Source organism: Gossypium hirsutum, chromosome D06 (genome assembly GCF_007990345.1).
Source record: "Gossypium hirsutum isolate 1008001.06 chromosome D06, Gossypium_hirsutum_v2.1, whole genome shotgun sequence".
Taxonomy (NCBI): domain Eukaryota; kingdom Viridiplantae; phylum Streptophyta; class Magnoliopsida; order Malvales; family Malvaceae; genus Gossypium; species Gossypium hirsutum.
In genome coordinates, this window is record NC_053442.1 from 57,430,722 (window position 1) to 57,457,236 (window position 26,515).

Genomic DNA, 26,515 nt, shown 5'->3' on the forward strand with positions numbered 1-26,515 from the left:
TAGAGTTCAAAAGAGTACCCAGTGCCTCATGCAGCTTCTTCCAGAATTGAGATGTAAAATGAGGATCTTGATCTAAAGTAATAGATACTGGTACCCCATGCAGTCTCACAATCTCTGAAAGGTACAACTTAGCTAGCTTCTATAATAAATAATCCATAAAGACATGTAAGAAATGAGTTCACTTTGTCAATCAATCCACTATTACCTAAATTGAATATTTCTTAGTGGGTGTTAAAGGTAAACCAATAACAAAGTGCATGGTCACTCGCCCCCATTTTCACTTGGGAATCTTAATTAGCTGCAACAAGCCAAAAGGAAACCGATGTTCTGCTTTTACTTACTGACATGTTAAACATTTAGCTACAAAATCTGTCACTTCCTGTTTTAGACCAGGCCACCAGTACAGTTCCCTTAAATCCCGATACAACTTATTCTCTCTAGGATGTATAGTATAATGGCTACTATGCATTTCCCGAAGAATGGATTGTCTTAGATCTTTATTATTCGACACAGAATACATCCATCAGAAACATAGAATACCATCGGTATTGAACCTAAAATCCTTAGTCTTCAACCTGCTTAATCTGTGGCAACAATGACACATCTAGTGATTGTTTATCCTTAATTTCACTGACCAAGGTGGGTTTCACTTACAATTCTGCTAGTAAGCTTCCATCATCAACCATACTTAACCTAATAAACATCGCTCTTAAATTAATCATCTGTTTCCTACTCAAAGCATCTACCACAACATTGGCTTTGTCGAGATTATACTCAATCATACAATCATAGTCCTTTAGTAATTTAATCCACCTCCATTGCCTCAAGTTCAACTCAATTTGGGTGAGAAGATACTTGAAACTCTTGTGATCTATATAGATATAACACTTCTCACCATACATGTATTGCCTCTAAATTTTCAACACGAATACCATGGTTTCCAACTCCATACCATGAGTCAAGTAGTTGCACTCATGCGATTTCAACTCTCTCAGTTCATAGGCAACTACTTTTCCATCTTGCAACAACATACATCCAAGGCCAGTGTAAGATGCATCATTATACACTACATACTCCTTTCTCGACTTAGGCTGGATCAACACCGGAGGTTGAGTCAACATAGAATTTAACTTTTCAAAGTTAGTTTGCTGATCAGTCATCCATTTCAACAGAACATTCTTCATTAACAACTTAGTTAAAGGATTAACAATCAAATAGAACCCTTCAAAAAAACCTCCGATAAGACCCGACTAAACCAAGGAAAATTCGAATCTCAAAAACATTTTTGGGTTGTTTCCATTCCAAAAATAGCCCCTATCTTTTTCGGATCCATTTGGATACCTTCAGCAGATACCACATGACTTAGAAACATTACTTTATTAAGCCAAAACTCACATTTACTCAGTTTCGCATAGAGCTTCTTCTCTTGAAGGATTTGTAAAACCATCCTAATATGCTTATCATGTTCAGTTTCAGATTTAGAATAAACCAAGATGTCATCGATAAACAAACGATGAACTAATCAAGAAATGGTTGGAACACTTGATTTATTAGATGCAGTTTGGGTTTTAACAACTCTCTGTACAACCCATAGCATCGCTTGGGATACAACATCATCACCAGTATCATAACCTTCGCCACCAATGGCAGATAATTCTTCCATGTTAAAAAATTAAGGGACTATGCAGGGACTAAATTGAATATATCAAAAAATTCTAAGCAAAATTGTAAAGTAGGGGTCACGTAGTCGTGTGCCCAGGCCATGTAACCGCTGATGTCGTGTGGAAAACACTAAATTACTCTATAGTAAGGACACGACCGTCTAGTAGGCCATGTAATAGGTTTTGGCCGTGTGATTGATGAACTACCCTAAGATTTACAGATGCATAGGGCTGTGTGGTCTACCCATGTGGCCCTAAAATTGTTCATGATCACCGTCGATTCACTTTGAAAAGACACACACCTTTCACCACGAGTTCGATCGACAACCCTCATAATTAATTTTGATCTTATTCACCTAAATTCTATCGTTCAATGACAAATACACATGGATTAACAATTGGTATCAAGATTTTGACAAGATTTGGAGAAGATTGATTAATTGATTCAAAAGATTAACATGGGATAATGATATTATGAAAATACGCTATCTAATCATTGAAAATAAATAGTAGTTACTGACCTTTGGAAAATATTATGGATGCTATTGGTGACAAATCTATACACCGTTAGAAATCGAATGAGCGGGCAATGATTCAGTAAAGGAAAATTTTAGGTGCATGAATTAGAAAAGAGGAAAAAGAAAATGGAAGGTAGTTTCTATTAGAATTTGAAAAGAGGGAATTGAATGATTAAAGTAAGGGAAAAGCTTGATTAAATACCTAGGGTTTGTAAACCCTAGGGGTGACACAAGAAATTTTACCCAAGCCTTGTCGAAGATCAAAATAAATAAATAGTAGGAAGAAAGCTCAAACTTGGGTCTCTAGGAAGGGGCTTTAACACTTAACCATTAAGCCTATAACTCATTTCTTGCTTAATCATTTCAATTAACCCTAAATATATCGGGGTGTGATAGAAGTACTTTGATCGGATGGAATATTTAAAACCAAACCTTGTGGCTCTAGAAAGGAGCATGTGTGAAACAGGTGATTGTTGTTTTCATCCAGGCGGTCACACAAAGGACATTTTGAACATGTTGTATTATTTTGAGCACATAGTTCTATCCTGAAAGCATATGCTCTGGCAAGTATTTCGATCAGATGGAATATTTAAAACCAATCCATATGGCTCTGGAAAAGGAACATGTGCGAAACTGGTTGTCGTTTTTTTCATCTAGGTAGTCACATAAAGGACATTTTGAACATGTAATATTTCGAGCGCATAGTTCTATCATGACAGAGAGGTAGTTACGACACAATTTCCCAAGGAACACCATAATTGTTTTTGGAAGCCGAATTTTCCAAAGAGCCCTCCAATTTACATAGAGGGTAGTTACAGATGTGCTGAGCTCCTTTTGGTTGGAGAGGTAACGATAAGCATCCTTCACTGAAAAAGTCTTGAAAAGTTATATTTCCAAACGTACCTATCTTGGCCATTAAAAATGGAAAACCCTCGAAAATTAAGTTCTTGTTCCCAAGTGCTACTCATTTGGTCATGGATAGGTTATTTTGAAATTTGGGATAAAGCAATATTTAGTCAGGTGTTGAATTTGACAAAATTTTTATTTTATTTTTATATTTTTGATTTTTTAAACAATTTTTTATAAGTTCTTTTATATTTTAGATTTTATATAAGACTTTTAAAATTCATGTAATGATGTGGCACTTTGAGAGTACATCACATCTTTGTAACTTAATCGGAATCAATCTATAATATATATAATCACGAATTTAGAAAAATTTTAAATTGATAAAAATACCCTTTAGCATCATATTATTAAATTGACATTTAAATATAATTATAATATTTAATTTAGAAATATTAATTAAAAAGTTATGTAAAATAGATTTTTGATAATTCCACATTTTAAAAAAAATTTACAATTACAATTATATTAAAAAGTTATTTTTAACATTTTTTACTTGGTATTAAAAATAAAAATTAAATAGTGATGAGTTTATTTTAGAAAATATCTTTTATTGTTTCAAAAATTCTTAAATAATAGAAACTTTTATTAGTACTATATTTGAATTATCAAACAATCAATATATTTTAATAATGTTTATTAGTTATTATTTTAATAATGATTACATGTAATAAAATTATATTGTAGGTAACAATAATACAAGTATTTAATTATGATTTGAAATTTTTTAATATTATTAAAAAATTATTGATCTACAAAATATCAATATTTGATATGGTATTTGAAATTTTTTATAATTTAATTGTTAAATAAACTAATATATTTTAGTTATATTTAAAATTCGAATAATGGATTAAAAATTAATTATAATAACTAAAATATATTATTTAAAACTAATTAGAAAGTTAAACGCATAAATTACATGTAACACTTGTGCCATTAGAAACTAGTATATATAAAACATGAATTTGGAAAAACTTTTGAACTGAAAAGAATACCTTTTATTGTTAATTATATTTACTAAATTGACATCAAAAAAATAATTTATTAGTATTATTATGTGATAATAATAAAAATAATATTAATTAATATGATAGTATCTTAGAGTGAAATTAATTAATTTGATCATATCTTTTAAAAGTTCTAAATAAAAATAACATAATATATTATTAATTAATAAATTATAAATCTATAAAATCATTGAGTATAATTGGACAAACTAAAAATAATAAAATATAATTTTTTAATTAAATGAAGTTAATTTATATATAAAAATGTTAAACCAATTTTTTTATAATTAATAAAATTAAATGTGTGTGAGATTAATATTATATATATCAATATTATATCAATATAACAGTAATCTAATTGATAATGTATAAATTTATTTATTTATTCTTAATTATATATCAAAATTCAAATAACATAAATATATTTATAATTAAATTAAATATTATTATTTTTATAAATACTAATTGTATCTAATCAAATTAGTTCAACTCAACACAAATCCCAACCCAATAAATAGTATAACTCAAATCTATTTGAAAAATTAAGATAAAGAAAACCAATCGATTAAGAATTAGTATTTTGTATTATCTATGTTTCTTATATTTATAATATTTTTATTATCAATGTAACAATCATTATCACGTATTTAACCTTTGGATTCATATTAATTACAAATATTATTTTAAATTAATTATCACTTAATTTGTGGTACAATTATATATAATTTTTTTGACTAAAATTTCAGACTGGGCTTTATTATTCTCTATTTAAACAGATGACATAACAAAGAAAAAGTCCAAAAAAATTGAAAGAAATAGAAAAACAACGAAATTTGGCCCAAAAAAAAGGCCTAAGAAAATTTAGCATAAAACAAAAAACAGAACAATCTAGAAATGTGAAAGCACCAAAAATTGCCTAATCAGAATTCTTTGAATTGCCCGTCCTATCCAAAAGACATCGTTTCCTTTTTGACGTATCAATTCTCAGGAAAGCTTGTTCTTCAAAAACCTGTTGATATGCTATGTGAAACTTTCCTTTCTTCTTTCCCCTTCTTCGGTCAATTTCAGTCTGGTTCTCGCATCCAGTCAGCATTCTTTTGTTTTTCGACATACCTAGGGACGTTCTTTAGTAGGTAAAACTCCCCACTCTTTTTTAAATATTATGTTGCTAGTATATGGGCTAAACCATTTGCTGATCTCGGAGTATATCTGAATACAATATTATTGAATCCAACTGTTATCTGTTGAATATCATGTATATATGCTCCTACTTGTGATCTGTCTTGACTTTTTTATTAACACTTCTTGATGATGGCTAATAAGTCTCTTTCAGTAATGATTTCCGGCCACTACATTTCAATGCCTATTTAGACTACTTTACGGCATGCAAGTACTTCATTAACGAAAATGGAGGCCACGTCTTTATGGTCTCTAAGCAGGATAAAAAAGATCCCCTCAACGTTTCTGACCACAAACCCGAGGCTAATTTTAGTGACACCCATCATATGCACCGTCAAAATTGATCTTAACAATAGAACCAGGTGGGTGACTCCATTCTCTCAGCTCCTGCAGTTTGAGGATTTTTTCGATATCGTTTAACTCAATTATGTAATTATTAACAAATCTCGCTATTTCCTAACTAGTGCTAATTTCCTCTCATGGATTCTAGCATTTCTATCTCCCCAAATGGCCCAGAGCGCAAAACAGAATATTCGACAATGGTGGGGGGACACTCATAAAAAACCTAGGTAAGCCACTGTGTAAAATCTATAGTAGTATCAATAAGAGTATTCGAGAATAATAATGCTGTCTAGACTTCAACTGAAATAGGGCATTCGCGGAACAGATGATCACTTGTTTCAACCCCTCTTCCATATTAGGGACAGGTTGTATTAGTGACTAGTTTCCCATGATGCATGTTGACTAGTGTAGGCAAGTAGTTCCATGATACCCTCTAGATTCTAATTTTTATTTACTAGGGAGATTTGATGCTTGAGTTTTTTTTTTGTAGAAGTTTCTATAGTTGGTTTGTAAAACATAAGCTCTAGGATTAGCACATGAATTTTGTAATAGTTTATACGCGTTACGAACCAAAAATTTACTGAAGGCTCACCATTCCATATGAGAAAATCATGTGGTTTTTGTGCCAGCGAGATACGGAGTATCTTCTCAGCATCTCCCTCCAAAAAGGTATTAACAATCAACTTTCGTTTCCATATTTGATTATTTGTATCAATTAACTTAGCAACTTTAGAATCTTTCATATTACGAACAAGAGAAGATAATTTGAAAGTTTCTGCATTTGGAATCCAAGCATCATTATTAATTGTAACATTCATACCTGTACCCACACTTCAGCAAAGCTCTTTTGCCAAAATACCATCCGTCGCCCAAATACTTCTCCATGTGTTGTATTCCCCAATCGCGAGTTAATGAAGTCATTATTTGGGAAATACTTTGCTTAAGCACTCGTGAAAATAGAGAATTTGGGTTGTTAATAATCCGCCAGTCTTGTTTTGCCAGTAAGGAAATATTAAACTGACCATACTTCTGAAACCTATTCCCCCTTCATCTTTTGAACGACACATATGCTTCCACTGGCACCAGTGTATTCCTTTCTTCTCATGTCCTTTTTGCAACCAAAATTTAGCTAAAATGTTTTCTAATTCCCACACAAGGATTTCAAAATTAGAAAGCATGACATAGCATAAGTTGGTATTACATGGAGCACTGATTTTATGAAGATCTCCTTACCCCATTAAGATAGTAGTGTTGTACTCCATCATTCGATTCGAAAATATACCCTATCCATAAGATTTGAAAGGATTCTTTCTTTCATCTGCCCACCACATTTCGGAGTCCCAAATATTTTTGGGTTCGTTGAACTTCTCACACCCTACAAAGTCGATATTCTTCCTTTTTTCCTTCTCTTTTGTATTTAAATTGTAGAAGATAGTTGATTTGTTAAAATTCACACATTGGCCTGAACATTGTTCGTATTCCATCATAATTTCTTTCAAAATCAACGCTATTTATTGTTGCTTCACCAAATAGGATACAATCATTCGCGAAGAGTAAGTGTGATATCTTTGGTCCCATTCTGCTAGCTTTTGCTCCTTTTAACAATCCCTCTCGCATAGCCAGTCTCATTAAAGATGAAAGTCCCTCACTACATAGTAGAAAAAGGAAAGGACTAAGTGGGTCGCCTTGTTGGGGCCCCATTGTAGGTTTGAAATGTTTCCGCTTTTCCCATTAATTTTTACTACGTAAGAAATCGTGGAAATACATTTCATAATTAATGCCACCAATTCTACTGCAAAGCCCATTCGTAGCATTACTTCCTTTAGAAAGCTCCATTCAACTCTATATAAGCTTTGCTCATATCGAGCTTTACTGCCATATATCCTTTCTTTCTGGTATGTTTCTAGCGAAAAGTGTGTAAAATCTTATAGGCTAATAGCACATTTTCAAAAATTAATCTTTCGAGAACGAAAGCACTTTGAGCACTGTCAATACATTCCCAATAACTCCCTAAAGATGATTTGGTATTGTTTTCTCCACAATTTTATAAATGATAGTACACAAACTAAAAGGTCTAAAATTAACAAGACTTGTAAGGTTCAGGATTTTTGGAATAAGCAAAATATTCGTCAAATTTATAGAGTCAAAACCATTAACATCATTCAAAATTCTGACATCTTTACCTACAATGTGCCAATATCTCTAAAAGAATAATACCGGAAAATCATCTGTTCCTGGTGCTTTAATAGGACCCATTCCTTTAAAGCTGAATAAACCTTTCTGTCGTGTATGTTGATAATAAAGTTGTATTGATATCAGAGGAGATACTAGAGTCGATACCCGTTAGTAGATGGGATAAATTCCCAATCTCATTAGATGAAAATAACTTCTGAAAACATAGTGTAACCTCACTAATCTCATATTCGTCGCAGATCTCCCTTCCTTCATCTAATTTCAGCCTATTTATCGTGTTTATCTATCCACAAAATAAGGCATGTTTATGAAAGAAGGCTGAATTCTTGTCCCCTAGTTGAAGCCAATTGGCCCGTGCTGTTTGTTCCCAAAACATCTCATCTTTATCAATCTCCAAATTAAGTTCAATTTTGTATCAATTAGCGTTGCCATTGTGTCTTCACCCCTCTCTTCTCTAAAAAATTTCTAACTCCTTAGTAAGTTTCCATTTTAAACCTTCCCAACCTTTCTTAATTATACTTGCCCACCTCTTCAGTCTGAATTGCAACCTTTCTAGTTTTCAATGAGCATACCAGTTGAGGACTCGCAAGAGTTCTTAATTTCTTATTCAATAGATTCTTCCATAGTCCACCACGCCTCAAATTTAAACCTTGGGATCCCCATACAAATTCTTGCATTATATGTATTTAGGAGAAGGAGGTAGTGGTTCGATATCGAGTGTGGTAAATGTCGGATACTGCCTTTGAAAAAAGATACAACTATTTTTCATTCGCAACTCCCCTGTCTAATCTCTCCATGATGTTTGTTTCTGGCAAGTTCCCTTTCTCTAATGTAAACCATACCCCAGTATACCCTACATCCATTAATTGGCATTCTTCAAGAACATCACGGAATGCCTCCATTCTTCTCTCCTCCCTTAGTATTCCTCTAGTCTTTTTAATGAATACATGATTTCGTTGAAGTCGCCACTTACCAACCAAGGATAGTCTTTATCCTGACCTAGTTTTCTTAATAAATTCAAAGAAACATTCTTATTACTTACACAAGGTGCACCATAAAACCCCGTAAATCTCTATTCCTTAGCAACGTTATCCTCCTTAATCAAAGCATCAATGTGGCTTTGGAGAAACTCCTTAACTTAACAGTAACTTCCCCTTTCCACGCCAAGCATAGCTACCACGTAAACCTTTCGCTCCCAAATCAATTCCATTCACAAAACTGCATCTCCTTCTGACTTTTTCTATACGGTTCTCATCAATTTTGTCTCCATAAAGAAGATCATCTGGGATTGTGTTGCTTCAGCAAATACCAAAGCCTATGTACAGCCCATAGACTCTCCAGTCCATGAACATTCCAACATATAATTTTCTTTGCGTCCGGTCAGCTTGCCTTTTGGCAGTCTCCGATCCATATTGATTGGGAACACAAATTGTTCTGAGTTTTCCAACGCCTAATCTAAAGGAGTTACTACATGTACATCTTTATTCTCGTGTTTTGTCCTTTTATATCCGTCTTCACGAGAATTCATCATACTTCGCTCTTCAGTTTCTATTTTTGCTTATTTCCTCTTTCTCATTATGCTTTCTTCCTCAACTTGATTCATCATTACCCCTGGTCTAATTCTTTTCCAGCTTGTCTTCTTAACTGATTTAGATTTGTCTTCCAGTATACTGTCTATCCCGTTCAATCTCTCAATGTTCTCCATAACAGACCATTCCTCTTGTATATCACCTTCATTATGACATTTGAACATTCCATCCTCATACCTTGATTTTGGTGCTGTAAACATCCCCGACTGCTTAGTGTCGTACATTAAGATTTTTATTTTAAATCTATATACGTCTTCTTTGCCTCCTCTTTTCGTTTTAGTTGTAAATTATCTTACAGGCTCTAAAACATAGCATTCCCATCATCTAGCTTTATTATCCCAGAAAGCATCCATGTCACCTGTGTAGGAACATTGGGGCATCATCTTTTAGAAAGGGAGCTAAATTCAAAATTTCTTTCCCAATTAAATTTAGTTAAGCTTTAGTGCTAATAAATATGGTAAATCATCTCCAAGTTTGTTCTTTTCTGCAGGTCTTAACTCGATACAGTCCTTGAACCCATACCTCATTCGTCTACATACAAAGAAGAAAGTCACCAAATTCTCATATTTAAAGGAGATACACGATTTCCTTTGAATACCTTCTGAGACGAAAATTCTCCTACGTAGACGTTTCTGCACATCCAATTGGACTCTAAGATGATAAATTTTCCTTTCAGATCTAATTACTCCTCTAAAAGTAACTACTATGGCTTTTAGGAAATTTTTTTTGTCGAATTCTGGTAAATACGATCCAATCTTGATCCAATACAGTGAAGAAATAAGCCGAATTTGACTTCTTTCCATCGGTTTAACCAACCGATTGAAGAGTATAAGTTGCTTCATAAATAGCCATGGTCGACCCTCTATAACTGTCTCTAGATCTTCTTCAGTTTCAAACACAACCAAAAACAGATTTGCCCTGCCAGTTGAATCTCAAATTTTTCCTAGTATTCCAAATACTTTTCATTTGTGCCCTAAAACTGTCTGGATTGTAAGATTTCCTATCCATACAGTACATAACAAAGTTGGTTTCTCACTTGGTACAACCACCGAGCTTTTGACCGATGATTGGACGAGCTCTTCCGCCAGAAGGGAGATCTCGTCTCCTCCCAAACTCTCTACGCCACTACTTTTCTCCATCTCAAACCACAGTAGTTACTGTTTTCTCTAGGACACTTAAGAAAAGCACTCTTGGCTATTTTACAATTATATATAAAATAAAACTAATGTTTAACACTATAAATATATGCATTAGTAAGGCAATTTCATTCAAGATAATATTTAAAAAATTACTGGAAAAATAATATTGTAGAATTATTAATAGGCTTTGTTTCCATTATCATAAAAGATGTGGTTTTTATTATTTGAGATGTTTATTCATTATTATTTTATATTCCATAGTTTTACTATTAATTAATTTTAATAATCATAATTGTGAATGTTATTTAACATTGTGTTGTGAAATATTATACTAAAAACAATAAAATATTAACATAACCACTCTTGGTAGGTGAAAATTTTACTCATATTCGAATGACAAGTTATCACTTATATATTATATATACACTACAGTAATACAAAGTTACAATTCAGGAAAGTAATCCAATGTGGCATAGTTTAAAAGTTGCCACATGTACATATTGTTCAAATTTGCAAACCTAATAGTAATTTAAATTTTCATTTAAATGCTTAAAATTTTAACCTCCCCAACCCAGCCTAGGCTTTAGACTCGAATTCGGAAGATTACATTAGTCATTGGAATGACCTAATAAGTTATCATAGTTAAAATTTCATAAAAACTCATGAAATAATAAAAATTGATTAAGTTATATTTTTCGTATAATGGTGATTTCTTTTGAAACTTAGCTAATTCCTAATTTATTTATTACCTAAATTTCAGTTATAACCTAGCAGTGGAAAGGGATATTCAATTTAGTTTTTAATTACTATTCATAATCTGATGTCCTAAACTTAAATCAAATGTCTTGCAAGATATATATATAAACCCAAATCCTATGTCCCATGCCACAATTCAAATAAAATAATATAGTCTATGAATAATAGAATTATCATATAAAAAGCCTAAAATATTTTAATAAATAAACCGAGCCAAAACCTTATAGATGTCGTGTTCGCGTCCTAACCAGGTGGGTTATCTGTAGAGAAGGAAATGAGCTATAAAGCTCAGTGTGAGTTCCATTATAAAAAAACCAATGCAACGACTAAGTATACAGAAACACGACACATAGAATAACGCATTTCTAGTTCCTACGTGGTCTCTTCAGTGTCCTAGTTCTGCCACAGAACCTTGAGAAGTAGGATCCATTTCTTTCTCAGAATCTTTATGTCACGATCTAAAATTTGTACGGGTTCTTCTTCAAAGGACAAATATGAGAAGGGTCAGATCAGTATCGTCTCAACATAGAGAAGTGGAATACATCATGAATATGGTCCAATCTGGAGGTAATTCTAATTGGTACGCTACTAGACCAAATCTTTAAGAATTCTATAAGGTCCAATGAACCTAGGACTTAATTTTTCTTTTTCCCAAACATCAACACTTTTTGCCATGGGGACACTTTTAGGAAGATTGATCTCTGACACTGTACTCAATGTCTTTCCTCTTTAAGTCTGCATATGACTCCTACCTATCCAAAGTTGCTTTTATTCTATCCTAAATCAATTTGATTTTCCCTTCGGACTCCTGTATCACTTCCGGACCCAAATTTCCTTTCACCCAGTTTGGTCCAACACAGTGGTGTTTGACTTGTTCGACCATACACAACTTCATAGAGTGCCATTTGTATACTCGATTGGGAGCTATTGTTATAGGCAAATTCTGCTAGAGCAAATGTTCCTCCCAACTACCTCGAAATTTTATGATGTAGCCTCTTAACATATTGTCCAATATATGAATAACTTGTTCGGATTGCTTGTCAATTTGTGGATAGAAGGCAGTATTAAAATCCAAATGAGTACCCAGCGCCTCGTGAAGCTTTTTCCAGAATTGAGATGTAAAACGGGGATTTCGATCTAAGATGATATAGAATGGTACTCCATGCAATCTTACAATTTTGGAATATATAACCTGGCAGCAGAAAGAGTTATTTATTTAGTTTTTAATAAAAGTCAGGGTTCATGCATATCTAATTACTATTCATAATCTGATATCCTAACCTTAAATTAAATGTCATGCAAGTTATATATATAAAAAAACCCAAATCCTATGTCTCATGCCACAATTCAAAATCAAATAATGTAGTATATGCATAATAGAATAATCAAATAAAAAGCTTAAAATATTTTAATAGATAAAACCAAGCCAAGATCTTCTGTATGTCGTGTCCGTGTCCTAACTTGGTGGTTATCAGTAGAGAAGGAAATGAAAAAGGAGTGAGCTAAGAAGCTCAGTGTAAGTTCCGTCACAAGAAAATCAGTGCAAATGACTAAGCATACAAAAACACTATACATAGAATAACTCATAATAGTAATTTCAGATTATCGGTATTTAGATCACTCAACAGTATATATATGACATCTTAAAATCTCATAATTGTATGCACATGCTTTTGTGAATGCAATAAAATTTTATTTAATAGAAAGGGTCTTACCCCACGACTACACACCACAATAGGAGTTTCCCTGAACTCCAACCACCTACAGACTTGGTTGTGGTTTTAACCACCAATGGTTTGTGGATAAATTGCTAATGGTTGTGGACACGCAGCAAAAACATCGTAGATGAAATTTTCCTATGGTTCTTGGTACACAACAAAACACCACAGATGGAATCTGCCTATGGTTGTGGTACATAATAAAATAATGCAGATAAAATCTACCACTAGCTGTGGATGCACAACATGTCTGCAGGTAAGAGCTGCCAATAGATTGTGGATGCACAAAATAATTGCAGTTAAGGGAAAAACACTACTAATGGTTGTGGGTGCATAAGATGAACTACCAACACTTTCTTCTTACATATCATCCCACCACTTGTAATACAATAAGATATATTCAAAATAAATTAATATGGTGGCATTTAATATGCTTTTAATAGAACATTAGAGTAGCGATTACTATGCTTCTAACGGATCAATTTAGTAGCAAAAAATATGTTTATCATGTGTTCGATTTTACAATAATATAAGGCATGTTCAACATGCCATTAGTAGTACAGATGCATTAGGCATATATTATTCACTTAACACGTATATCCAATACTATTTCGGTTAATTAGAATATGCATTCCAATATTTATATTCTCAGAGATTCAATTGAAAGAAATAAATCTCTAAAAATAATTGGAGACTATCTAGGGATTAAACTGAATAAATTATAAAATTATAGGCAAAACTATAAAATTCTAAAGAAAGGGTCACATGGCCGTATGGCCAGGCCGTGTGAGAGGGTTGAAGTTGGGTGGAGGGGTTACATAACCATGTGACCAGGCCGTGTAATAGACTGTAGTCACATGGAATTCACAAAAACAAGTTACAGGGGAGGCACAGCTGTGTGGTAGGTCGTGTAGGAGGATCTTGGTCGTGAGAGATTTGAACTAGCATAGTGTTTTAGAGGTACATGACCGTGTAAGGGCTGTGTGGTGCATATGCCCGAGTGAAAAATCGTGTGGCCTTAATCCTAGGCACTGTTTGCCCCGGTTCACTTGTAAGAGAATGTACACCTTTCACCGGAAGCCCGAACGACGTCCCTTGCAGACAAGTTTGATCTGACGCACCTAAAACATGTCATTCAAATGATGTTTTTTGCTTGAATTAGCAATTAATTCCAAGATTTGATGAATTAATTGAAAGATCTGGCAAGAACCACAAGATAACATAATCGGATTTAAAAATTAGTGTGGATCAGTGCTACTTGAGTTTTTATGAGTTCTACTAATTGAAACGAGAATATTTACTGAACTTTTGACAAAGATTCGGGCTATGGATGATGAATTTGACAACTAGTAGATAAATGGTTTAATAGAAACTGATTTTGGTTGGGGAAAAGCAAAAATAATTCTCAGTGGTAAAATTGAAGTATGATGAAAAGAAAAGGAGGAGAAAAGGAAGAAGAAGATAAAGAGTAAAGAAGAGCAATTCTAATTGGAATGGAAAAAAATCCTAATGTAATTAGGAAAAAAGTGACTAAATACCTAGGGTTTTCAAACTTCAAGGGATGCATGGTAATTTGCCCTTTCTACCAAAATAAATGGAAATGAAAAGGGTTTTAGGGTGGCTTGAACATGGGTATCCAAGGGAAAGAAGCAAGCATGCAACCATTAGGCCTAAGCATATTTCTTATTAAGTTTCACTCGTAATAATATATATTTTAGTGTGATTTTATCCTAATTTCCTAAAATTAAAAAGAAAAGAAATGGGGGAGGAGTGGTTTGAACCTAAGATCTCCAAGGAGTGGATAAACTACTTAACCATCAAACCTATTTAATTTTTGATTTTTTTTTGCAATTAACCCCTTATATTTTGGGTGTGACAAAATTAGCTTAGTCAATTGCTAAATTCCTATTTGAATAAGAATATGGATATATCTATATATATAGATGTATATATCAATATTCCTTATAATTATGATGCATAGTAAATAAAATTTCAAAGTACTAGATTAATTAAATAAATACAACAAAAAATTGAATATTTTTAATCGGGGTAATACCTTTTCAACAAGTAAATGCTAAAAAGTATCAAACACTCCCAGTAAGTATGCTTGTTGTTTATAGGTGTCAATGCTTAATAATTGTTGACTTTGAGTGAACAATTTCATTGCCTTTTCAATTAAAAATTCATTGCCTTAATTATGAATAATTTCATTATCTGAATATTCAGATTCTTACCACTGGCAAGTTCTCTCTGTGAGGGTGAGGGGATGAGAGACGTTCTACAGAAGACCAAATCACTAAGAAGGTACAGTTTAAGGATAAGAACGCAGAACTGAACATAATCAAGGCGATGGATTTGACTCCTAAACCGAATTTTTCTTGGAAAGAGAGATTAATGGTGAAAAACCTTACTGACCTGGAAAGGGTAGTTGAAAATACATAATTAGAAGTGGATGATGATTTTGATTATTGCGAAGGGGATATCTGTAACGCATAAGTTTGTGCAAGTGTACACAGTCGTTATCAAGTAATAAGTAAGTATCGAGTTATCATCTCCACAAGGATTGTATTTGTGCTAAGTCACTTAATTTGTAAAATTATATTAACAAATTGGTAAAGAAAAACACGATATAATTGAGAAGTGGTGATTGAAATATATTAAACTAAATGCAATGATCCCTAAAGCAAATTATCCTAAGTTTGCAAACTATATGAATGAAATAGATTTTAGTAAAATTAAACACAATTTGCAATAATTATAACATAAATAAACTAGGAAAATTACTTTAATTAAACACAATTTATTATCAACATGCTTAATAACATTTGGAAAATTATTCCATGGCAACTTGATCTTTCATGAGTTTGGAAACCATATTAGGTCCTTTCGGAATCATTTACTTAGTAAATACGCATTTTACTGATCCTTATTTACTAAGGGTTTCTTAGCATTCGTGTGAGGTAACAGGGACTTGTCAAGTTTGAAACAATTTAATCACACAAATCTAAAACTATGCATATAACAGAGCTTGGTCAGAGTTGTTATGCAACCTCCAATTTAATCGGGTCAGGATCTAAATTGAGCATGCACAATTCAATTATGTGTCCATTAGCCGTCGTCCGGTCAAGATCGCTCAGCTAATTCAGGTGCATTTCAATCACGTATGAACAAAATATAGACTTGATTTTAATTGAAAACATGATCGATTGAGGCACAAACATTATAAGCTTGAATCAAATAAATATTATTTAATCAAAGCAATCATCCTAGCTTAAATAAAATTAAGCTAACATTGTTGTAAACAAGAACAAAGAACACATAGCAAACATCTTTATATTAAATTAAAGAAAAGGAAGATTAAACTCAATTCAGAGTGGTTGTCACCCAGGACTCTGACTGACGAGGCTTCTTCATTCTTTTGCTTTGCTCCTTTGCTAATGGCTTTCCAAGGTGGCCGACCAAGGGTTCTTTAAGAGGCTTAATTGCTAAAATGTCTATGAAGAGATGATGCTAGGCATGGGAATAGAAAAGGCTAAGAGAATTTGGAGAAAAGTGAGAATGATGCTTGAGGGATGATGAACGAAGGAATGAGAGAGTCTTATTTATAGGTGAGGAGAGGGGGATAGTTTGCTTAAACTAGGAGTTTTCATCTTTTGAAGCATCTCCCAAGGGTGGCAGGCCATAAATTGAGCAAGTTGAGCTAATTTTTCCTTGATTTTTGGTCAATTTGAGTGCCACAACAACTCAGGACTAAGACTTGATTAAGTGCAAATCTTTAGGTAAATATCTAAATTCTTCAACTCTTCAAGGACCTTATGCAATTAAACCAAAGAATGGTTTATGGACATCCATGTGTAACCGAATTTTGGGGTTGATTTGGTCTCCAATTTGGACGGTTTTGTAATCCAATAAAGCTATCAGACATGTCCAGAATAAATCAACAAGTTAGAGGACCAAAGAATAAAATTTATTCAATTTAATTAATTAATTAAAAACCCAAACTATTAATGAAATATTTTAAAATAAATTATTAAATATAATTTTATATTTTATTATTTAATTTAATCATGCATGGCTCACTTTATGTCTTAAAAAATATAATATATTCAAATTAATATAAAATAAGCCATTTATTGCATGAAAACTATATAATAAAGCATAAAATCACATTTTAATAATTTCTATGCCCTAATTTCATATTTCACATATTTCATTAATTTATTAAACAATTACTTAGTTTTAACAACGAATTTAAGTAAAAAGGTGATAAATTACACAGGAAAAATCCTATATATTTTTCTGTTTACAATATCAGGAGGTCAACTGTTAATGGCATTCATTCGATTGAGTTTTCAGAAAGGGTACATCAACTCCTCATCAAAGATATGTCTACTATGGTGGTGCTAATTTTTTTGCGGTGGAAAATAGGGTATGCAACCCACCACAATAGGGTTTACAGCCTTTAGAGGCCTTTCTTGCCATTTTAGATAATGGTTATTAAGAAGGGATATTTCTTGGCGAAGTTTCAGAATAAATAGGATTTCAAAAAGGTGCTCTTTTAAGGATCCTGGATCATCTAAGGATAATACTTGATGGTGTAGCCTTGAGCCATGTGCAACCTTACCCAAGCGTTTTGATGACTTGGATTAGATTACCGAGCCTTGCGGGGTACATGTATAAGAGAAAGGTCCTCTAGGAGATTGGAAAAATGGTGGAGAAGGTTGCTAAACTAGATTTTAATACGAATATTAGAGCGAGAGGTCAGTTTGCTCGTATGGCAGTATATATTCAGTTGGAAAAACCACTGATCTCTTAAGACTTGATCAATGGCACCCCCAACATGTTGAGTACGAATCATTGCCGATGGTTTGCTTTTCTTGTGGGCGATATGATCATGTGAAGGAATCTTGTCCAAAGGCTGATGGGTTTATGTCAAGATCAAAGGTAAGGGTTTTAACGTCTAATACATTGAGGGCGAAGGTTGGCATGGTGAAAGGAATAAAGGCTTACGTGCCTTAGATGCTGGTTGAGAGAAAATCCAAGAAAAAATCAAGGGAATCCCAAAAGATGAGAACGAAAAATTTGATAGAAAAGATTGAGGGATCTCGTTTTAATGCGTTGCTTTTCTTAGATACGGAGGAGGGTGAAAATGTTTTAGATCTTGATAATTTAATGGAATCTCGTAATAAAGGCAAGGAATTTGGACAGTGAAATTCAAGATGCTTTGACTAATAATGGAAGAATGGGTCTTGGGCATATTAGGATAAAGTTGGGTAGTATAATAAGGCAATTCAATGAAGGCAGTCTGGGCTAGCAGTTTTAAGTGGGGAAGCTTATACAGTGAGAAAAACTTTGAAGGGCTCAAGTAGGCAGCAGGTGCAAGACAATGGATTGGCCTAAGGGAATTTGGTGAATCAGCAGTAATGGTAGCTATGTCTAGTTCTATTAATGTTGCGGCGAACTCAGGCTTACTAGATCAGGCTGTGGAGGCCCAGGTGCAGATGGATCAAACTGAACCTGCTTCTGAACTCGAGTCCTTACTTGTTTTCTTGTCTAACGAATCTGGCGAGGAGCTGAAACAAGCACTATGGTCGAAACAAGCATGAGTGCTGAAATTCAATGTGCAACCACCTCTCATTTTAACCCAACCTTCAAAGGACCGGTGGAGATTGGAGTATCAATGAGCGAAGGTTTTTGGATCCCGAGAAGCATTAAACTGTTACTTTTAAGGAGAATTTGCATCCGAATTCCATATGCATAGTGGAGGGTGACAGTTCGATAACTTTGGTAACATAAATTTCTATGTTAAAAGGCGAGGAGCTAGTGAGAAAAATGGTATTGGCAGGAGTGGGAGCAAGCTTAGCAAATCATTACGAGGCCATGAGAGTATATTTAAAATGACTAAAAGCTCTCTATTCCCTTTATCCGATTCAATGAATTTCATGATTGAGCTCAATACCTTTCAATTAAAACTTGAATCCAGCAAGGGTGATCCGTATGAGACAGAGAAATAGTTGGAAGACATGATGGTGCCTGGGTAGTAAAGTTTGATTCTTTTTCTTTTTGTTATGATAATGAATTTATCTATTTTTTCTTGGACTTTCCAAGGTTGTGCTAGCATTAAATTTCCTCGTATTTTTCAAGAGTATTTGAAGTACAAAATAGGTATTGGTAGTCTTTTTGAGCCGAGAGTTAGTGGTGCCAAATTAGACGCAATCGTTGCTAAGTTGGGGTTTCAGTGTTGTCATCATGTGGAAGCAATGGGTTATATTGGAGGCATTTGGGTTGGTTGAAAGGACTCAATTTGGGTTGTGGTGGTTTGGAATCATCCCTAATTTATTTTGATTCGGCTTTTAAGAAGTATTCCCTCAAATTCAGTTTTCATCTTTTTTGTTTACGATAGTCCTAACAGATAGAAACATAAGCTTCTTTGGGAGACTTTGAAATTGTTTATCCCTTTAGAATAAATTTCTTGGGTGGCTATTGGGGAATTTAATGAAATCCTTTCCTCTAGTAGCAAGAAAGGCAGACATTCTAATGGAAGGAGATGCTCTCCATTTGGTGACTTTGTTGATTCGGCTGAATTACAAGACCTGGGGTTTAGGAGGCCTTCTTTTACTTAGTAAAGAGATGGTATTTTTGAGAGGCTTGATCGAGCTCTTGGCAACGCTGTTTGGATGGAAACCTTCCCTAATAGCATGGTTACTCACCTCCCGAGAATTAAATCCGACCATAGGCCTCTTCTACTATCCTTAAGGCCGGAGCTCAACACGTCTAGGGGAATGCTTTCCCATTTTTTGGCGAGGTGGATTGAGCATCAAAATTTCTCAGATTTTGTCCAAGACAAGTGACCCCCTTATAAACTTGTTATCATTTATAGTTGAATATCACACAAAAAACATATAAGAATTAAAACACAGTGTTCGCAAGTGCACGAGTCAAATTGTAATATAGTTTAGTACAGAGAAATACTTTGAAAGTTTTCTAAGGATTGTACCCAAGGGAGGATGAAATAAACTATGAAAACACTTTTTACAATAATAAGTCTAAATAGTAGCAATTAATTCATTTATTACGATAAACCATAAAATAAGTTGACGAGATAAAAACAAATAAAAAAAGAAATAAAAAGGTAAAATAAACAAACAAATTAAATCAATAAACCAATCATGAAGAGTAACTTGCTTTAGGGTTTGCAATTAACTTCGGGTTAGGGTTTTAGGGTGGATTAGCTATCGGTTGACCTATTATTACCTCTCAGCCTCTAATTAACTAATCGATTGGTTAATACTTGCTTACCTCTCGGCCTCACTTTCTCACCCAGGATAAATTACAATTTACTCAGTTTGACTTATCTCTCAACCTCGTCTACCCTATGATAACTTCCTAAGGTTGTCAATCTTAATGGTTTAAGTACATGCAATTCATACCAACTAATCTCTCTTCGGAAACCCTAAATATTCTGTTAACTACATCCCTATCCACTCGTTAATCTCTTCTAAGGGATTTAGCCACTCATTTTATTCATAATCTCTATCTCGATTGAATAAGTCATGTGAAGAACACAATTGATTAAAGAGAGAAAAGAGATTTGAATAATAATGGATTAAATATCGAATAAGGAACGGAGTAGCAAATCTATTGATTGGAATAAAGAATTAAATCGAATGCAAAAGAAAATATAAACTGAATAATTTAATAATATAAATGAACTCTTGAATCAAAATTGATTTCAAAAGGAAAAACAAAAAGAGTTATAAAAAGCTGAAAAGAAAATAATCTAATCGTACTCCTAAACTACTAAGGTTTTTGAATGTATCTAAGACGACTTAGTTACATCAAACCCCTAATGTCTTATTTACAGAGGTGTTAGCGGCCTAAATTAGGTTTTCAGCACGTCCTAGGTCATCGTATTAAGTTGATTCGCGGAAAGAAATAACCCCAAATTACTTGGGCAGTAAGTCGACCTGTGTCGTGCCACACCCCTTGCGTGGCATGACACGGCACTCAATTCTAGCCTTAGCCTTTTGTTTTGTGCTTTGACGTCTCGAGAAGCTTTTGCATCATTCATCCCTTTCTTCCACGTCAACTGAGCATTTATATCTTTATCATACACGCTCAATTGAACATATTAGAACAACCTATGGCCTGTGTCGTCCTATTAGGTCACAACACTTACAAAATATGTTAAGAGAACACTTATTTTTATTAATATTTTATCCTAAGGTCTAAATACTGAAAACATAATATAAAATCCTAAATTACATAGAAAACAAGCTCCTTAACAGGTCAAATACTCCCACACTTAAGTCTTTGCTTGTCCTCAAGCAAACTACCTGAAATAAAATAAAAATAAAACTAAAAATAAGAAATAAACATGCAAAGAAAGAAAATGTACTTGAGCTAGTTTTATACAGGCAATTAGATCGGAGTATCGACACTAGCGGGATTTGCCTAAATATATAACTCTAGCTAGAAAGTTAAACAATTCAAAGTTATTTACACCTAATAGATTAGTTCAATAAATAACAAAGTAAACAAGTTAAGGAAAATTAAATATCTATCTCTATTAAAATGTATATACGAATATAGTATTTATTTTTACAGAGCATGGTCAATTCGAATATTTTTTCCTACTCAATTTATTTTTTTTACCATACTTTGAACTCTAATGTAGTAATATTTCTCCGATAACCCCTTATGATTTTTATTTGTGTTGATACAATTGAGATTTTTCTCGGGCACACTTTATAAGGGTTCTGTTTGTCATACTGCACCGTTTCAATAACCATGGACTTTACTGAGTATTTTATTTTAAATTCGAACATCTTATACTTCTAAAAATATAATTACCTATTCGTATATACTTTTATCATTTGGTGTATTTAATGTCTTTTACTTATTTACAGTCTAATAAATTAAATATAAACAACTTAAATTATTTAATTTCAAGCTAAATTTACAATTTCAACAGACAACCTAGGTATATACTCCTAACCAATTACTTGTATTTTTTTTAAACTCAAGCCCAAATTTGCAATTAAAAACTAAAAACTACTAAAAACTAAGAAAATAAAATAACTTAAACAATTTTTTAAAATTTTTTTCCTAAGTCACCTCTACACTTTTTTCGACGCATTGTCCCTAATGTGCAATTAAAACTATAAAAGGAAGAGGTTACTCAATTGGCGTGATACGTATAACTCAATTGGTTGGACTCCTCCTCCTTTCGATTTTGACTCACAAATGTAGTGTCATAAAAAATTGTAAGGTTCTTACAAAGAAAAATCAAGAAGCTAACAAAGGTCTAAGTGATAAAGGCAAAGGACTTGCTTTGTAGATTGTGCTAGAATTTTTGGTAAGTTCTTTCTTACTTCCATGTGTTGTAAATTTCTTGTTTACATAATTCATATAAGGTAAGTAATCCTCCTCTGTAATGGATGAAAGTTGTATATGTGGATTATGATTATCCAAAGTTGTCAGTCTAAGATCGGTTGTCTGTTATATGAAATAAGCGTCATTCTTCATGCTTAAACCACTACCATCTATTTTTTATATGATATAATCTGATATGTGGTGATAGAGATAATGAGATAAGTTTGTGTAGCCTCTAGTAGGGCAACTACATTGCAAACTAGATTGGTCAATCACGATAAAACATGTTATTCTAGATGAAAGTGATATGAGGAGTTAAGAGAGAGAATGTATGTGAATGAGACTATATGATATGCTTCTAATTTTGAATTCTGGGTACGTGTTTTGCATGAAGATGAGTTACCTGAGTTGTGTTAAACTGGAGTACAATATACACCCAAGTGATAAGTAAGTTGGCGTATAGAGTTTGTCTGTGTTTTTTACCGCCTCCAGACGTACTAACGTCTAGAGTGTGAATATTGCAACTAAATATATGAATACTGAGGCTGTGTTTGTAAGTATATGGGCCAGGTTGCAATATAGTTTGTTTACAACAAAACACTTGGTAAGTATTTCGAGGATTGTACCCAAGCGATTGCAGTTTGGGAAAAATTGCTATTAAGCCAATTACCAAAAATAATTACTACTACTTAAGTCACAAATTAGTAGTGTTAATCAAAAAGCAAGGTGATAATAATAAACTAAATAAATTTAACTTAACCTAAATCTACTCTTAGGTTTATGTATCGACTTTTCCTATTCCTTGTTTCGACTACACGAGTTCCTTTAGCCTAAATCCAATTGTTTTACCTAATTAATTATTGATGTAAGGTTCTCAACGGTTGGTTACTAATTAACCTAGCAGGGTTTTTCAGTCTTCTACTAACCTAACTAGACGGCAAGACTACTCACCTCTCGATGATGCAGTACATACCAAGGTAGGGTAAGGTTTTCACGAATAGGCAATACCAATTTTGGGTTAATTCCCACCTATATGACTTCCTAGGATCGTCAAGCCTAGGGTTTATGTTTTTCCTTCCCTAACCACTGATCTACTAAGTGATGCTTGGTAAGCAATACTGATTTTGGGTTAATTTTTTCCTAAACGACTTTCTCGGGTCGTCAATCCTAAGGTTTAAAAACACTCAACCAGATCTAACCAATCTAAATGAATTCTATCAATCAATCAATTAATAAGATTAGTACAATTGAAACATGCGAAATATAGAGAAAGCACAAATTTATTCTAATCTTTACACAAACATTCAATTAAGATTATTAAAGAAAGAGATATAAAGAATAGAATAAGGAAAATGATGGTCATGGATTTATTGATGAAAGCGTGGCTCCAGAACAATCTCCACTTACGAAAGTCTCACTTCGGAATAGGATCTTCCAATTACAAGAACATAAAATAACCTAAGTGAAAACCAAGAACAAAGTAAAAACCTAAGAATAATTTTTGTCTCTCTAAAATTGTGTGTTTAAACTTATTACAATGGCCATTATATAGGCTAAACTCGGAATATTAAAGAGCCTAAATTATCCTTGAAGTCCTTAGAGTTCGACTAGGACAAATACTTTTAATTTCCCTAAAAAATACAATTATCACATGTAAAGACTTTTTTTTAGGTCGTGCAAAAGCGATGTTGCAACACAAAAGGTGTGTCATGACACAACAAGGGGCATGTCGTGACATCGAGGCAAATTTCACTCTAGGACTTGTTTTTGCTTCTATCTTCGATGTTTCGACATCAATGTCTTGGTAACATAAACAAAGTCTTCCTAAGTTCATATGAACTTACTCCGTTACCTTTTCCTTCTCAAGCTTGCTGACTGAAGGAAGACTTTGTTAAAAGGACTATGCCAGAGTGTTGCTACTATTGTGAGCTAATTGTTTTGTTCTGTATCATGCATGACTCTTTGGGGTGGCGTATAAATGTATTTTGGAAATGAACTGCACAAAGAACTTCTATTTTGACAAAATTTTGTTTTTACGAGATTTCTATTAAGTATTAATGTCTAGATTTGAATTATTACATTCTGATTAATGAAGTTATTATATTTGAACTTATACGCCAAATGTCTTGAACGTTATTTCAAAATGTTAATGATTTATTTCAAACTTCAGTAAAACCACAACTATCATATGCTTATATGTATACTTTTGTAATAATTTTATAAAGCTTCCACCAAATTATTTTGCCATAAGTTAGTCTGGTTTTGAGTAGTGACACATCAAGCTTGGAGCCTATCATAGGGTCGGGTTTGGCGTGTTACATGTTTGGTATCAAATCCAAGGTTAAGCTAATTCTCAAAAAAACTGAAAGTTGTGTCACACCCTAGCATGCATGATACGCCTCTGGCATAGTCCCTATGATTTAAACTAATTTGAATTTTCTTATAGTGTGACAACAATGTGTGAAGGCACAAATTGAAAGTCATGTGCCCCCTATTCCAGAGGAAGCATGTGCATCTGGTTTGGAAGCAACTAGAAATGCTTTTGAAAATGTCTTCTTTACGATGATAGCACAAATGTTTGATGAATTTATGGAGAATACTCAAGCACCCCAACCTTAATAGCCTCAGCAAGCACAACAAGAAATGGTTCGCCTATCACCACCTACACCACTAGTACCGATTGTAACTCCACCTAAAAGAGACCTTGTGAAAGGAATACGTAAGATGGGTGCTAAGGAATTTCTGGGTGACAAAGGTGACGATCTCACTATGGTTGAACAGTGGTTGTCTCAAGTTTGCAGAGTGATAAAGGAATTAAAATGCACGTCAAAAGATAGTCTCTTGTGTGTCATATCATTGCTGGAAGGAGAAGCCTATTAGTGGTGGGAAACATTGACCAATGTGACTCTTGAGGAGATGATTGATTGGGAGTCCTTTCTGGAGAAGTTCAGAGAAAGGTATGTGAACCAAATGTATGTAGAAACCGAATTTCTCCAAAATGAGTTTCTAAGGTCATGGTTCTATCCCGCCATGACATATGAAATATATGTATACTAAAGCGCATTATTACATCCCGACCCATCAAAATTACCTAAAAATTTTCGTCACTTCAGTCGAATACCCTAAATACTTTCAAAATACCCTAAACCCTAATCCTAATAAAATAAAAATCTTAACCTTAAATAATTAAAAAACCTTAACCCTGGAGAGAGAAATAAAAAATGCATCTAACTAGGCACGCTTTCCTAACATCTATACAAAAAACGCGCTCAACTGGACACATTTTCCATTTAAATCGACTTATTTTTCTAATTAATTTTAAAATTGGGCTAAAGTCCAAATTAATTAAAAAACCGCCTATAGGTGTTATTTTGCCCACATTTTGGTATTTTTTTTATTTTTTATTTCGTATTATTAATAATGTAAAAGACCCCACGTGTGGATAATATTATAAAATAATAATAATGTAAAAGAAACTTGGATGCTTAATAGGTGGGACCCTGAGTAAGGAGCAAACTATTACATGGCATCCACTTTTGTCTCATTTTACCGACCAGTTACCAACAACCCGGTTAACTCTTATCCTCTTTACTGATATTGTGTACCCTGGCAGAGCAAAGCCTCTACTCGTAGCGTTAATGGCGGACCCGACTGCTCCACCCAATCCGACCCTCACCAAAGACGATAATTGTCTAAAATATACCTGCGATGCTGGGTTTTTCTCTAACCCACACCCCTCCGACACTCCAAACCTCGACGAGGAAGATTCCAACAGTCCACCCACTTTTGATTCCGACGACTGCGACTCTGATTGTGATTCCACGCACTTCACTGATCTCTCCGCCGGTCTTCGTGTCTTCTCTGATTCGATTCTTAGGATGGAGCTGGCCGGGATGGAGATGGTCAAGGCAATGGAAGCTTCCCGATGTGAGGCGGAGAAACGGAGGGCGGAATCCGAGGCCGAATTGACTCGGATGATGTTGCGAACTCAGTCCCAGATCGCTTCGTTTGTCGCCGGAGATGCTGATACCAGGAAAAGGAAGCGTGGAGCAGAAGACGAACCAAGGGATTCCTCTGTTAGGTAAAAAGAAGTGTCGTTTCTCTCCATTTTTCTCTCTATCTAATTATG

At 33.7% G+C, this 26,515-nt stretch overlaps 1 protein-coding gene across 4 annotated transcripts in view; it reads left to right on the forward strand.

The window, feature by feature from the left end:
- The window catches only part of LOC107910052 (uncharacterized protein At4g22160), a 64,454-nt gene that overhangs the window by 37,586 nt on the left and 353 nt on the right, over positions 1 to 26,515 (forward strand). The window contains exons 1-4 of one of the 4 annotated variants that reach the window (XM_041095940.1): positions 4,990 to 5,228; positions 5,419 to 5,636; positions 5,765 to 6,285; positions 26,000 to 26,467. In XM_041095940.1, coding sequence (XP_040951874.1) covers positions 26,025 to 26,467 — 443 coding nt within the window. In that variant the 5' untranslated portion in view covers positions 4,990 to 5,228; positions 5,419 to 5,636; positions 5,765 to 6,285; positions 26,000 to 26,024. Of the gene's footprint in view, positions 1 to 4,989; positions 5,229 to 5,418; positions 5,637 to 5,764; positions 6,286 to 25,999; positions 26,468 to 26,515 lie in introns of those variants that run through there. The other 3 variants (XM_016837796.2, XM_016837797.2, XM_041095939.1) reach the window with 3 other exon arrangements.